Below are 15,144 nucleotides of genomic sequence, written 5' to 3' on the forward strand. Positions count from 1 at the left end.
ATCTGAATACCAATTACGTAGCTCACGTTTCTGAACGTCGCACAGCGGGAGTGCGGACGCGCAGATGCGCCATCAAGCAGTTTAGAAACGAAAGGTACAAGGTGGAGTCCTGCGTATTAAAGCATTCCAGAACGCGCTGCATGTTTCATCAGCAGGTTCATCGCAGATCTCCCTAATGGCGATCGATTTAATGTCGGAGCGCCAGACAGAACGCTCTCAGCCAAATGCGATTTACACGCTCTGTCTCTCTCGCAGGGAAGCGCCAGTCTGGACGTACAGAACGTAAACCAGCAGACGGCGTTGCACCTGGCCGTGGAGCGCCAACACACGCAGATCGTCCGGGTGAGTGATCGTTTCACTTCCGTTTGTACTTCAACACCTTATTCCCACCCTCCTCTTCCTCCTTCTCCTCATTCTGAGCTCCACCACGCACGGCCTCCTGCAGCATAATCAGCCTCTCTGATTCAATTAATTCAGCCTCAAGGACTCCAGAGTGCTACTCAGAGTGGACTGGTCTGAATGGGGAATTCGAAGGTCGTTTGAGTGCCATCTTGTGGCCGTGAAGCAGGATTGCGCCTGGATACACGTGTGTGTTTGGTGTATTTAGTTAACGATAATGCAAACTAAATACACCAAACACACACGTGCGTTTTTATTTTTTTTTTTGTTTTTTTGTTTCATTTAAATTAATAATTTTTAGTAACAGAGCGTCATGATGCTTATGTTACATCATACCACAGCAACTCCTCGATTATGAATTTGTATCCCTTCAAAATCAAAAGTTTTTTGGCCATTTATTGGTACATTTACCAATGGAGTGTTGGTGAGATGGCGTTTTATTTATTTATTTATTTTATGGATTTTAGATTGATCTGAATTGAGAATTATTTCCTATTCAGATCTACGTCAGTGATGCACTATTTTTTTCCATGAGTATTTTGTCTTCTGTAACTCTGCAGCTGCTGGTGAGAGCCGAGGCCAAGCTGGACGTTCAGGACAAGGACGGGGACACGCCGCTGCACGAGGCCCTACGCCATCACACCCTGTCCCAGCTCCGGCAGCTCCAGGACATGCAGGACGTCAGCAAGGTGGAGCCCTGGGAGCCTTCCAAGAACACGGTACACACCTAAGCATCTTTATCGGGTTTAATAAACGCGCACATGAAGAAGAAGCTCAAAAAGCTTTTTTATTATTATTGAGGTAAATCTACACTGTATGGACAAGTTTTTGGACACCTGACTTTTCCACCACTATGTGGATATTTTAATGCCGGAGTATGAAATGTTCCCTTTACTTAAACTAGGAGATCCAAACCTGTTCCAGCATGATGATGTTCCTGTGTACAAAGCCGCCGGCTCCATTAAGTTCTGCTTCACATGGGTTGAAAGTGTGTGGAAGATCTCCTGCTATAGAGCTCTGTCCAGGCCTCCTCACCTACATCAATACCTCGCCTTTAACACTCAATGAAGACTAAATGTGGAATGTTAAAAAGCACGTTCGAATCTCATGATCAGGCGTCCACAAGCTTTTGTCTGAATAGTGTTACGTTTGTTACGTTCGCTGTTTAAATTTTCTCCTGAATAAGAAACGTTTCGTCAAAAAATAAAACATAAAGCAGATTAAGGCTGCTAATCTGGATACGCTTTACCACCACTTTGCATTGTAAATGTTGGTTCCGCTGACACTCGAGACTCCTTCCATAAATGGTAATAATAAGTAATCATCTGAGCTTCTCTTCGTCCTTCTGCGCTCACACACGGAGCCTCGTCATACTGCCGGAAAGCGGTAGAGGGCGCTGCAGAGATCAGGAGGAGGACGTTTTTTAGGCCTAATTGAAATCTACAGCACGTTCGCTTGTACAATCCAGCAGCGCAATGGGGAAAATTGAATTTCTCGGCCCAGCGGCTCCATCAGAGCAGATGTAAGAAGCGGTGAGCCGCGACACAATCAGGGGAAACGATCCAGAGTCATTGGAACGACGGCGTTCTCTTTCCCTTCCCTTATTTCTTTTTTTTTTTTTTTTAAACTCTCACTGACGGTCCTGCCTATCCGTTGACCTAAGTGGTTGACCCCTGATTGAATGGCAGCTGTAGCGAAGTTAAAATAGCAGAACGGCTGCTAAATGAGTTGCTCGTTCGCAGCCCATTAAGATCCGTTTGGGGGGGGGGCGTGCGAATCCCACTTACCTTCTTATGAATCGCTAATTATGACGCCCAGATTGACCACCTACGCAGAAAGTCCCGCAAAAACATTCCAGACATTTACTATTATAGGGTTCCTGACTGAACCAAATGGCTTCTGTCTCCTAAATAAATTAATTCTGAGCAAACTAAAAGCTCTTGGCTGCACCAAACGGTTCCAGTTTCTGACCGAACCAAACGGTTCCAGTTTCTGACCGAACCAAACGGTTCCAGTTTCTGACCGAACCAAACGGTTCCAGTTTCTGACTGAACTGAACATCTCTTGACTAAACCAGATGGTTCCGGTTTATGACCAAATCAAGGCTTTTCGATTCCTAGTTGAAATTTTTTTTTTACTCTTTTCTGACTAAAATAAACTATTCTTGACTGAACAAAATTTTTCTGGTTCCTGACTGAACTAAATGGTTCCTGACTGCAGTCAACTATTCTTGGCTAAGAACGGGTTCTGGTTCCTGACTGAACTAAATGGTTCCTGACTTCAATAAACTATTTTTAGCTGAACCATTAAAATCCTGAATGAACTAAATGGTTCTTTTTCCTGACTGGACCAAATGGTTTGGGTTCCTGACTAAACCAAACAGTTCCTGACTGAACCACACGGTTCCTGACTAAACTAAATGGTTCCTAGAGGCACTTTTTAACCCAAACAGCAGCTGAGACCCCCTGCCCCCGACGTAGAGTTTCTGCACATTTGCTAAAAGAGCTTGGAGATGTTTGGACAGTAGGATGATGAATGTGAGCGTGAGGAAATAAATCACACCAGCGAGCGGACGATGTAACAAACCCACACCTCTCAGCGACTCTCTCCCTCATTTCTCTCGTCATTATAAAGCTCTATAAACAGGGTTTACTGCATTATTTATTTCTTGCTGTAATTTTATTATAAATGATGCAACAATTTTCAACATTTATGCAACTGCGCCTTCGGATACGAATTTCTCCGAATCCTCACTCGTCGTTACGCAACACGGCTTATTACATCCTCCACAAATCCGACTTTATTCCCATCAAACACGGATTTAATGGAACTGTTGAGTTCGAGTTATTAAAAAAGCTGTTTTATGTGAGACGCGTTTAGTTTAGTTCTTAAACTATTTGTGGTTTGTAGCCGATCAGTTAATAGTGTGTGGACAAAAGTATTGGAACAACCAGACTTTTTGTTTTTTCACAATTGCACATAACGTCTCTGGATTGAAGTCGTAACGTCGCTTGCACTATGTTCCAGCGTCTCTTTTCCTGTGATTAGTTTTGACCATCACTGTGTGCTCTTCACGTTGTCTACTCCAAAGAAAAAACACAGTCGATATGTCGGGGTGTTGTTTTGGGATTAGAAAAAGTTGACTTGTTCTGATGAGAGGAATCGCTGAAATTCTTAACTGAAGTTGAGTTAGATGAAAGATTTTTAAAGAAGCGCCCTCTTGTGGACAGTGAAAAAATGGCAAGAGGGAAAGGAAAGCTGTGGCTCATTGAGGTAAATGAAGGAAATCCTGATGCAAGGAACAAATAGTTCATCCTCGGAATCTGAATATGCGCTTTAAAATTGCTTATTATCCTTAAAATTTATGACCGATATTTTTACCATCTTTTTAATGCTGGACTGAAAGTGGACTTTAGGCTGTAAGACCGAGTGCATCATCTCGTTAAAGGTCTTTTTTTCCTTCACATATCTATTTGACCTGCTGTCCAACCACCATCTCTCATCCTCATTAACACCTCTCGCTGTCCAGATCCCCAAGACCTACTGTCTCTCTTTCCATCACGCAGCACCTGACCTCTGACCTGCACAGATACCAGCAGCGCTTCCTGATTTCCCTCTGCCCTCAGACCCTCCAGCAGGGCAGATTCTGATACAGCAGTCTTCACTCCGGCAGCGTGGAGCAGAACATCTCAGATAAACACATTAAACTCCTCCAGACCAGGTGGAGCGTCTGCTCTGGTTACTCTGTGGTCATTTCAGGAACAGCAGCTCAGAAGCAGGCGATTTTGTGTAACTCGTCTGCTGTTGCTTTTATATGCAGCCTGTAAAAATATATTTTTACTTTGTAATAAAACCTTGTTTATGCTTTTGTTTCCCAGTGCAGGAACCTTTACAGGAACCTGCAGGAATCGGGGTTAATGTTGCCTCCTGAATTTCCTTCAGTTTTCTGAGCACATTTTGGACCAATTAGGAAAGTTCCTGAATGAACTAAATGGTTCCTGACCAAACCAAATAGTTCTCAACTGAATTGCAGTGGTTCCTCACTAAACAAAAGGATCCTGACTGAGCTAAAAAGGTTCTTCAATAAATGGAACCTGGCTGAACTTCAGTGGATCCCAACTAAATGGTTCCTGCTTGAACTGAATGGTTTTCCACTGATTTGCAATGGTTCCTGACTAAACAAACGGTTCATGACTGAGCTAAAAGGTTCCTTAGCTCAGTTTTTAATTCTTCAGCTTGTAGTACCTGGCTGAACTTAAATGGTTTCAGCTTCAACTAAAAGGTTCCTGACTGAACAAATGGTTCTATATGATCATCATGTATCTTAGTGTTTAAGTCATTAGACTCTGGATCAGAAGGTCTCAAGTTCAGCACCACCAAGCTGCCACATGTATATATTTATATAAAACCCGCACATTTCTGGCATTTTCCCAGGACGTATGTGGCATCAGTATATTCCACAGACTCTGGATTTCTGGAGATTTTTTTCGTTTCTAGATCGATAACTGATCATAATCTGGATTTACACTTCACACGTGACTGCTGTTCTCTATGTAGATGTGAGTTTTGGGTTAATCCCGTGTTTCACTGTGTCCCGGTTCTCTGTAGCTGATTATGGGACTGGGGACTCAAGGAGCGGAGAAGAAGAGCGCCGCCTCCATCGCCTGCTTCCTGGCAGCCAACGGTGCCGACCTCACCATCCGCAACAAGAAGGGCCAGTCTCCGCTGGACCTGTGCCCCGACCCGAGCCTGTGCAAAGCCCTGGCCAAGTGCCACAAGGAGAAAACCAGGTACCCGCTTTGATTTACTATAAACCTGTAAACAAAACATTTATGGGAGAATAAACATTTTAAATCACACAATTTACAGTTTCACTTGTCTGATCTACTTTTTTTTTTTTCTCCGTCTTTCTTCTCTTCCTGCCCCGTCCGATCTCGGCGCCTTCTTGCTCTCATCCATCTTCACGGCCCGTCATGTTTTCCTTTCACCCCATTCATCTTTTGTTTAACGTTTCCCTTTTTCTGCCCTGCTGGTGTGTTTGTTTATTTATTTTTCCTACTTTCTTCCCTTCATCACTTCTCTCCCAACGTCTTTCCTCCTCTCCTGCCGTCTCTCAGCGGACAGGTGGGCTCCCGCAGCCCGTCTCTGAACAGCAACAACGAGACCCTGGAGGAGTGCATGGTGTGCTCGGATATGAAGCGCGACACCCTGTTCGGGCCTTGCGGCCACATCGCCACCTGCTCGCTGTGTTCTCCTCGCGTCAAGAAGTGTCTGATCTGTAAAGAGCAGGTCCAGTCCAGGACCAAGGTACCGACTCAGTGCAGCATTGATGGGAAATTTATTCTGTCTGTCTTCTAATGTGCCAGATGTACCGAAGCAAAATTTCAAAAAATTTCACACAAAAAAAAGCTAAAAAAAAAGTTGAATGTACTTTTTATTCGTTTCTAGTTACAGCTATGACTCTAGATCCTGTTATCACTTAAAATATTGTGGTTGTATCTTTTAAAGTTGTAGCTTCTTTGTGGGGGAAAAAACAGCAAAAGAAATCCTTATATTAAGTTCGCACTTTGCTTTTCTTTTTTTTTTTCTTTCTTTCTTTTTTATTTATTATAACTCAGTTATTTCATTCAATCTGATTTGTGCAAATTTTAATTAATATAATTTTTAAAAAGTGCATCGCCTTCATTTGTTTTATACAACTTACTTTAATTAAATATACAAAGAATAAATTTAAAAAATAAATTGAAAAATTTTTTTCAATATAGTGTAACCAAGCAGGCATTTTTTTTTTTTATATGTTAATCACAAATGCTAATAATAATAATAACAACCTGCATTAAAACATTTTTTTATAAACTACCGTATAATTACCACTTTCTGACCAATCAGAATCCAGAATTCACTGGTCGGTTTAAATTGGGTTAAAAGCAATAATTTCACCAGTTATTTCCAAATTTAATACAGTGTGTGAGCAAAAGTTTGTGGACACCCGAGCGTGCGCACGTCCCATTCCACGTTTACTCCCCATTTATCTTCTAGTGATCTCCACAGTTCTGGGAAAATGTTCCACCAGATTCTTGTGGAGTTTTGTGTTCATTTAGCGACAAGAGTGTTAGTGAAGTGGGTGAGGTGAGGAGGCCTGGGGTGCAGTCTTCTGATTGATCCCTGAGGTGTTCACTAGGGTTTGTGCTCTATAATGTAAAGCATATCTTATTGGAGCTGTTTTTGTGCACAGGAACATTGTCATGCTGGAACAGGTTTTGGGTCTCATAGTTCAAATACCCTGAACCTCTTTTCTGCTCTGATCCACAGATAGAAGAGTGTGTTGTTTGCTCAGACAAGAAAGCAGCCGTGCTCTTCCAGCCCTGTGGTCACATGTGCGCTTGTGAGAGTAAGTCCGATGCTCCAATTTTCCTTTTTCAGACGTCCGTGTAGGTGTGAAAGCGTCACGTAAAACGATACTACAGACGTGTAGCTCTGTGTCTCTTCTTACTTCATCAGTCTGTGGATACATCCGCAGTAATCCAGATCGATCCGGAAGCAATCCCATCATCCACAGACCCTTTTTATTTCGTGCATGACATCCCTCACTATATAGGGGTATAAACACACATCTATCAGTGGGGGAACTCAGTCAGTGCACACTACACTATATGGACAAAATTATTGGGACACTTAACTTTTTCAGCCGTATACTTCTTCCCCAAACTGCTCACAATTGTATAGGATTAAAGGTCGACTGATTCATCGGTTTTGCCAATTAATCTGCACCGACAGTTGATTGCTAGAACTATTGTCTATCTGCAAAAAATCAATCCCGATAGTTTTTCCGGGTTGCGTCAGTTGCTGAAGCAGCTGAGAAAATCCACTGTCATTACGAGAGCGGCCTCTATAGGCGAACCACTGATGCCACATGCTTTTTGTTTTTTTATATAAAGAGACTGCGTGCTGCACGGGGAGCGCTATTTTATATTTATTAATTATATAATTATATATATTGAATAACAAAATCCATATTTATTTTTAATTTAGCACATTTTTCATGATTCAGTAGTTTTTTTAATAATGTTGAGTACTGTTTCCATTTTAAAATCTTTCTGGAAAGATTGTTTGATAACGTAAATGGGGTTTTAACCTCTTTATTTGTGTGTGTGTGTGTGTGTGTGTGTGTGTGTGTGTGTGTGTGTGTGTGTGTGTGTGTGTGTGTGTGTGTAGACTGTGCCAGCCTGATGAAGAAGTGTGTACAGTGTCGGGCAGTGGTGGAGCGGCGCACTCCCTTCGTCCTGTGCTGCGGAGGGAAAGGTATGGAGGATGCCACTGATGATGAGGACCTTAGTGAGTGAACTTCCACCAGCTCCCTTTTTTTCTTTTTTCCATATTGTATTCATACTCAGTGTTTTGACTTGGCTTGTTGCTTCTGTTTTTCTTTATTGCTCTTGTTCATGTTTTTTCTAATATGTTTGGTATTTGGTCTTATAGGCTTCTGTGATGTTCCACTTTATAATGTCTTAAAGGAAAAATCCACCCGAGCCGCTTGTCGGTGTTCAGTGTAAAAGAGACGGATGCATCGGTCAGCTTTGTCCACTAGGGGTGCAAGAGTACACAAAATTCACGGTTACCTCGGTTTTTAAAGTCACTGTTCGCTTTAATTTTGGTACGTTTAGGGGGAAGAAATGGAAAACATAAAATTGCTTCTCACTTTTTATCACGTTAATTTATCAAGTTTACTATAAATAACATTTGTGAGCATCAGCAGTTTACAATAAATAAAAAAAAAATTCACTTGCGCAAAACAAAATCTTTTTATTTTTACGCCACTTAATACCTTCCTTATGTTCCACACGTAAACAGGATTGCGTTCGGTACACGTGTGCTGAACCGAAAGCCCTGTACTGTGGTTCGGTACGAATACCTGCACCGTTACACCCCTAAATCGTAGCTTTCAAACTAATTTCGTTGTCAAAGTAATGGCGCATGTCGTCTGCTCGAGTAACTGCGTAGTTTTGTTGCATTCCGTTTGCGTCGCCGATTTCGCGATTAGACCCAGAATCATTAAAAAACGCATCACACGGATTTCAGTGTGTTTGAAAAGGTGGACTTTTCCTTTAACTTGGTCACAAAGTAGTTCCTGTGTCTTCGCTGATTTTGCAAACTATTATTTTTTTCCTCCCCTGAAGATTTTCAGTCCTGTGTTTGTTTTTGTTTTTTTCCATGAGTTTATTGTGTTTTTGGTCATACAGTATTCTTCACCTTCATTCATCACGATCCCAGTGCTCATAGGCCTCTGTCTGTTGGTTTTTTTTTTTAAACCCTGTTGGCTTATTTTGAGTTCAAAGGGACACTCGTGTAAGTTCACTTATATGGTATTTGTTTTTTTTGCCGAGGGATCTGTTTTCTTTGTAGCGACGCGTTGAGGTCCGACAGATCCTTCCAAGCTGACGTCGAATAGTCTCTCTCTCTCACACACACACACACACACACACACACACACACACACACACACACAGTTCAGTCAACAGAAAGAATGCAGCTCGTAACTCTTCTCACCCCCCCTCCCCCTCACTCAGACCCCACAACCCTCATTATCTGCATTCTGTTTGTCAAGAGCCCACTTTTACTTTAGCGTCCCACAAAATGTTGTCTGACCTCACAATCTCCAAGCACCACACACACACACACACACACACACACACACACAGAAATTCAGCATCCACGTCCAAAGGGACCCGTCAGGCCGAAAGTGGACATGACGAACAACACGACCGCCTGGAAAAAAATAGCACCGGGTGGGAACGGGGGGGGGCGGTTACTCAAGGTCACAGATTTGAGCCTGGAGTGCTAGATTTGTTCCCGCTTCATCACGATGACCATTAAACAAAACACAGGCGACCCCCCCCCCCCCCCCATCCCCTAGTGGTGAAATATCCAGGCCTTTTCTTAATCTCAATCGTAACAGACTGCTCTTTCCTTTCACTCGTCCTCTTGAACAGCTCATGACGCTGTGCCGTAGGGCAGGCTAGGTTCAGCCCTGAGCGCATTTGCGGAGCTCCATGCATCATTACGTAACCCTGTGATTGGTTGCTTCTCAGCAGGGGGCTCTAACTCAGTGGCAGGGGGGTCGCAGGATCTTCTTCAGCCCAACAATCTGGCACTAAGTTGGTGTAAGTATTCCATTCCTCCCCCCCTTCCTTCAATTCTCTGTTTTCCAAACCTGCTCTCTCATGCGGGAGTCTCCGGAGCCATCGTGGGGCTCCAGCTCCTGGCAACTGAACTAAAATCTTTTCTAGACTGTGTTTTTAAAAATGAAAAAGTCTAACCGAAGCCTTCGCCATGACCTCATAATTTGAGTTTAGAAACCGAAGCGAATCAAAGAAAATCTCACTTTGGTCAAGGTTCATCAAGCCCACTGGTTCAGCAGTCCCCCGCCTATCAGCAGACGGGGCGTCTGTTACCAGCGGGTGGTGGTGATACGACAGCGGGTTCTGAACACGCGCCTGTCTTTGCATTGCAGCCAGCGGAAACATCCCGGCCTTGCAGAGGGACAAGGACAACACTAACGTCAACGCAGACGTGCAGAAGCTCCAGCAGCAGCTCCAAGACATCAAAGAGCAGGTAGGGTTCGATGCAGGTGCGGGAAAGCTGTATGAAATATGGTTCGATTGGAATCGGTGAGCTGTGTAAGTCTTAGGAGATGATTGACGAGCAGAATTTGAAATACTTGTCTATAATGTGGTTTTGTTAAGTTCTGCTTGGACATGAGGCGCAGAAATGACTTCAGTGTGTAGGAGATGTCTAGGATGCTCATTGTTGAGCTTTGCTTGGAACCTGTGGCCAACAGCGGCGAACAAACTACACAAACCAGGTAGTTGAGGTACAGTAGAGACGCACTCGGTAAAATATGACTCCAGTATAATGTTCCTATTATCATTTTTAGTCACAAGACTCTTTACTTAATCAACTCAGTTGATGTGTAAAGACTCGAATGTGACTCTCAGCACACTGATCTATTAATAGAATGATATTAATGACTCAAACACTGATTTCTATTATTATTACCATGAGCCCAAAACCGTCTTTTCAACTTCTTAAAAAAAAAAAACAACTAAGGCCACGGGTGCTGTTCAAGTCTGGAGTTTCTTCATCATTTATCCCTCTTAAAATGTTCTGTTGAACTGATGCTGAACTGTATGTTGGTGATCAGTAGATGCCACCAAGCGCCAATCAAAACGAGTTTAAAACAGAGCGTGCGCTCGACCCTGATTGGCGACTCGCTGCGTGTTTGCCCGGTTATGTTTTTATCCTCGTAAATAAAAAGAAACGACTGATTCCGCAAAATGTAGAGTATAAAGGACGATATTTGACTTTGATATGGAGTGAAGTTACAGTAAAAATCTCCCCAAATGGAAACACTTCAGTTAAGTAGAGAAGCTACTTCAGTACAGTAACGTATTATATTTATTATCTTTACTGTATAGTAGGTTAAGGCTGTGGCTTACTGATCAGATGGTTGGAGTTTCAAACTCGAGTATTGCCAAGCTGCCATTGTTGGGCCCTTAAGCGAGGCCCTTAACCCTTGCTCTACTTCCATTATTAGCCATTATTGCTAATTGTTTGGCGGTTTTGTGGAAACAAACCCTAAACCATTGTTTCTTTTGTTTTGTTATCTTTTTGCTCTAGACAATGTGCCCAGTGTGTCTGGATCGTCTAAAGAACATGATCTTCATGTGCGGCCATGGCACGTGCCAGCTGTGCGGCGACCGCATGAGCGAGTGCCCCATCTGCCGGAAGGCCATCGAGAGACGGATCCTCCTGTACTAGAGTTCCAAGCCTTCGACTCGTCCACGCTTTTCACGGCAGCAGCGGCTCCATCAGTGTTAATCTTTATCTTTTTGTTTATCGTCTTAAAGCAACCTTCTGGACTGCATCATGGTTTATTGTCTTTGGTCCACTACAAACATACACTGAGTGCATGGTGGATGAGGTCACAGTTATGTCTTTTGCTCTGCTTTCTTCCATTTTCTTTTTTTTTTTCTTTCTTTTTTTTTTTTTTTTACTGTTCCAAAAATGTAAAGTTGCTTCTTAGAGTGTATGTGCTTCTAATAGTGGGTTAATACTCTACCAGATTTCTGAGCTCGGAACACTACAAGTCTTTACCTATGCAGCACGTTTGGCCTCGGACTGCTGAGCCGAAGCTTACGCTTTCCGCTTCGTGTGCTTTCTAACTTCTACTACTTTTTTTAGTATCTAAAAAGCTTGAAAAAGGATGTGCCGATTCGGACAACACCACAAAATACCAAAATAACCAAAATACCTGTTCTGACCGGGTGGGCGGGGCTACTCACTTCCTCATTAATTATATGGGCAGTGCGAGTTAATCGTCTGAAAAGGTTTCCTCTGTGTCCCTTCACGCGTCTCGGGGAAACCCGGGTTGTTCTTATTAACTACCAGAGATCGCGAGAACAGGACAGCACCAACGTCTCACGAAGAACAGCAGAACAAGAATTACAGTTAATGTGGCGTGGGTTGGTTCATGATTTTTGAATAATATAACAAAAAAAAAAACAAGACGACGTCCTGATGTCACGTCCATCAGCGGAAGGTTTTATAAGAATAAACGAATTAAATGAAAATACTGCAAAAATCAAGACCTCCAATATAAACGTGAGAACTGAAGTCCTCAAAAGTCCAATCTGGGCCTCAAAAACTAATTTTAAACTAAGCTAGTTTTAAACTAAAACTAATTTGGCGTCAAATGTCGATCATGATTTATTGTGAGAAAGTTTGGTTTCATTATTTTTTTTAAATAACTTTTATATCTTTGAAAAGAGATGCTCCCGATCTGAGCTATGCTACAATACCACTGATATGTTTTTGAAACACTTCTCTCTCTCTCTCTCTCTCTCTGTACTTGACATTTCTACAAAACACTATGTGTATCATGATACGGCTACCAAACTGCCTGCACAACCAGTAGAACAAGTACAAAAAAAAATTACATCAAATTAACTGCATTTGTTCAGAAACTATTTCATTTGTAATTATATATATATAAAATAAATAAATAAATCACCATGTAAGTGGTATCTCGTTAAAGAGTATCGCATGATCATTAATCGCAGTATCGATATATCGGCCTGACCCTTGGCTCGATGTACATAAGCTTATTCTCAGTATAATCAGATACCTAGTAAATCTCCTCTACATCATCTGAGATTTGATATTAAAATGCTGATTGCAGCATTTATGACTCTGAAGCTTTTTCACCAGAGCTTCACAGAAAAATGAAGACGTATCCTTTCTTGCTTACAATGTACACAATATGTACAAAACTGTGTGGACACCTGACTGTAAGATGGTATGTACTTTTTGAACATCCCAATCCACATTTAGTTCCCATTTGCTCTTATAAGAACTTCCATTCTTCTGGGAAGATGTTTCGTGGGATTTCGGAGCTCTATAGTAGAAGATCTTCCACACACTTTCATCCCATGTAATAAAGCGTATCTTCATGGAGCTGGCTTTGTGCACAGGGGGATTGTCATGCTGGAACAGGTTTTGGGTCTTCAAGTTCAAGTGAATGGAAAAAGTCATGCTTCTGCATCCAAAGACGTCCTTCACAATACTAACCGTTTGTGGATGAAACACGCGGCTGGAAAAAATCAGGTGTCCCAATATTCGTGTCCTTTCAGTGCTCGCTGTGGAATCGGCACATCCTTTCCCACAGCGCTCTCTGAGATCAGCCCAATGCCGCTTTCCTTCAGCTTCCGCACACGCGTTCAAGGCCAACGTGAGCGAGTGAAGCCGAGAAAACACTAAACACTCGTCTTTGTTGCTGCCATTTTTTTCCGATATCTTTCTCCACATTCACGACGTTTTAAAAAAGAGGAAAACTAGCCTCTTGAGTATGTGTACAGTATAAGTAGCATCACCTTCATCCACCACTGTGTGTAATGATGTACCTCCCCCAGCACACACACACACAGACCAGCTTTACTGCAGTATGCACACACACACATTATAGTATTATTGTTATTCCACAGTCTTAAGAACACGAGGTCGAATTTTCAACGCCACAGATCGTAGCAATCCAAACGGACGAAAGGAATCCAGCGCTAGTTACTGCTGCAAAACCACAACACAATTGGACATGTTCTAGGGTGAAGGTGCTTTGATGTAGAGCTCATCCTTCATAGACCAACTCTAACATTCAATCTAATATAAAACCAGTAAGAGAAGTGTATCTGTTGTTTTTTTTTTGTTTGTTTGTTTTTATATATATAAAGTTAGGTCCCCTGGTGGTCTAGTGGTTAAGATGCAGCGCTCCCACCGCTGCGACCCGGGTTCGATTCCCGGTCAGGGAACCATCCCCAGCCACTCTTAGTGCCGGTCCCAAGCCCGGATAAATTGGGGAGGGTTGCGTTAGGAAGGGCATCCAGCGTAAAACATGTGCCAAATCAAACGTGCGGAGGATCCGCTGTGGCGACCCCTAACGGGAGAAGCCGAAAAGAAAGTTTTTATATATATAAAGTTAGCAAGTATGAAAAGTAGTTAAGCTGGGGTTTTTTTGTTTGTTTGTTTTAAGGCTTTTTTTCCTGACTGAAGTTCAGGATGCTGAAGCTCATGTCACGATCCTGAGTCGAACCTCGATTCTATCCGGACAGTGTTTTAACCACATGAAACCCGTTTTCTAATTTATTGGAGCCATTTAATGAAACATGACTATAGATTACCAGTGCAACACTTTCTTTCTGTATCGTTTGTTGGTCTGTTTGTTCGTTTTCATTGGAGGAGGAGGAAAGGGGGGGGGGGTGTTTGGGGTGGTAGAGGGGAAGAAAGTACCTTCATACTTTTGCCTTTTTAATATTTTGTATATCATTTTCAGTAAAAGGAACGTTACCTACCGTCCGAGGCTTAGAGGCACTAATGTACTTTAACGGTAGTACGGTATTGTTATGGTTACTTCAAAGGTCTATTTTGTACCTTATTTTCAGTACATAAAGTTTATCCAGGTTTTAAAAAGTTTGATGTATGCAGTATGTTGATTGTCAGGGGGGGAGGGGGGGGGGGGTTCATTCTGTATTGCAAAATAAAGAGCTTTTAAAAGAAACGCATTTCAGATTAAAGATTTAATAAAATCCTTGTGGGGATGTTTGGTGAATTCATTAATTCGTATAATTAAGCGATTAATTCGGCGTGTTCGTGGTTTTTGTGGGTTTCTATCCAAAAAACTTTATCGTTGGAATACGTGTGTACGTGGGAATACGTGTGTATCTCAACCAGGATGTTTTCCCGGCTCAGGCGTAGAGGTCTTAGGATCCACCATGACCCTGAGCAGGATAAAATATTTATCCATCGTGGAGAAAAGGCGACATGGAGGAAAATAGCTTGATTCATGTGTTGTCCTGTAGTACTACAATCTAGGAAACGTTCCTTCTATCTCTCCACTCCTTTATCTCAAAGGATTTTCTCTTTCAACCTTACACAAATAAATCGGAGTTGCTCTGACCGTCCTGAGGTTTCTCCTTCTGCACTTCTTTCTTTGAGGTTCCCAAGTGATTGTCATTTTTGTTATAGATGGTTTAAAATTGTTGGGTTTTTTTCACAGAACGACAGAAAAATAACAAAATAGTACAAAATATTTCATGTTGCCAAATACATATACAGGTAATCCCCGAGTTACGATGGGCCGATTTACGATTTTTCAATGTTGTAATGACGATCACGGTACGACAAAATTGTAAAAAA

At 42.2% G+C, this 15,144-nt stretch overlaps 1 protein-coding gene across 11 annotated transcripts in view; it reads left to right on the top strand.

Annotated features, from left to right (window-relative positions):
• Window positions 1-14,538, top strand: part of mib1 (MIB E3 ubiquitin protein ligase 1) — a gene marked incomplete at its 5' end in the record, with an annotated part of 48,398 nt that extends 33,860 nt beyond the window's left edge. Inside the window, 10 exons of one of the 11 annotated variants that reach the window (XM_083525016.1) lie at window positions 256-342; window positions 960-1,118; window positions 5,008-5,189; window positions 5,517-5,706; window positions 6,712-6,790; window positions 7,615-7,734; window positions 9,489-9,560; window positions 9,911-10,011; window positions 11,077-13,686; window positions 13,932-14,538. In XM_083525016.1, coding sequence (XP_083381142.1) covers window positions 256-342; window positions 960-1,118; window positions 5,008-5,189; window positions 5,517-5,706; window positions 6,712-6,790; window positions 7,615-7,734; window positions 9,489-9,560; window positions 9,911-10,011; window positions 11,077-11,217 — 1,131 coding nt within the window. In that variant the 3' untranslated portion in view covers window positions 11,218-13,686; window positions 13,932-14,538. Of the gene's footprint in view, window positions 1-255; window positions 343-959; window positions 1,119-5,007; window positions 5,190-5,516; window positions 5,707-6,711; window positions 6,791-7,614; window positions 7,735-9,488; window positions 9,561-9,910; window positions 10,012-10,142; window positions 10,404-11,076; window positions 13,687-13,906 lie in introns of those variants that run through there. The other 10 variants (XM_083525022.1, XM_083525020.1, XM_083525019.1 and 7 more) reach the window with 10 other exon arrangements.
• Between the last annotated feature and the right edge of the window lie 606 nt (window positions 14,539-15,144).

Source organism: Silurus aristotelis (genome assembly GCF_946808225.1).
Source record: "Silurus aristotelis genome assembly, chromosome: 22".
Lineage (NCBI taxonomy): Eukaryota > Metazoa > Chordata > Actinopteri > Siluriformes > Siluridae > Silurus > Silurus aristotelis.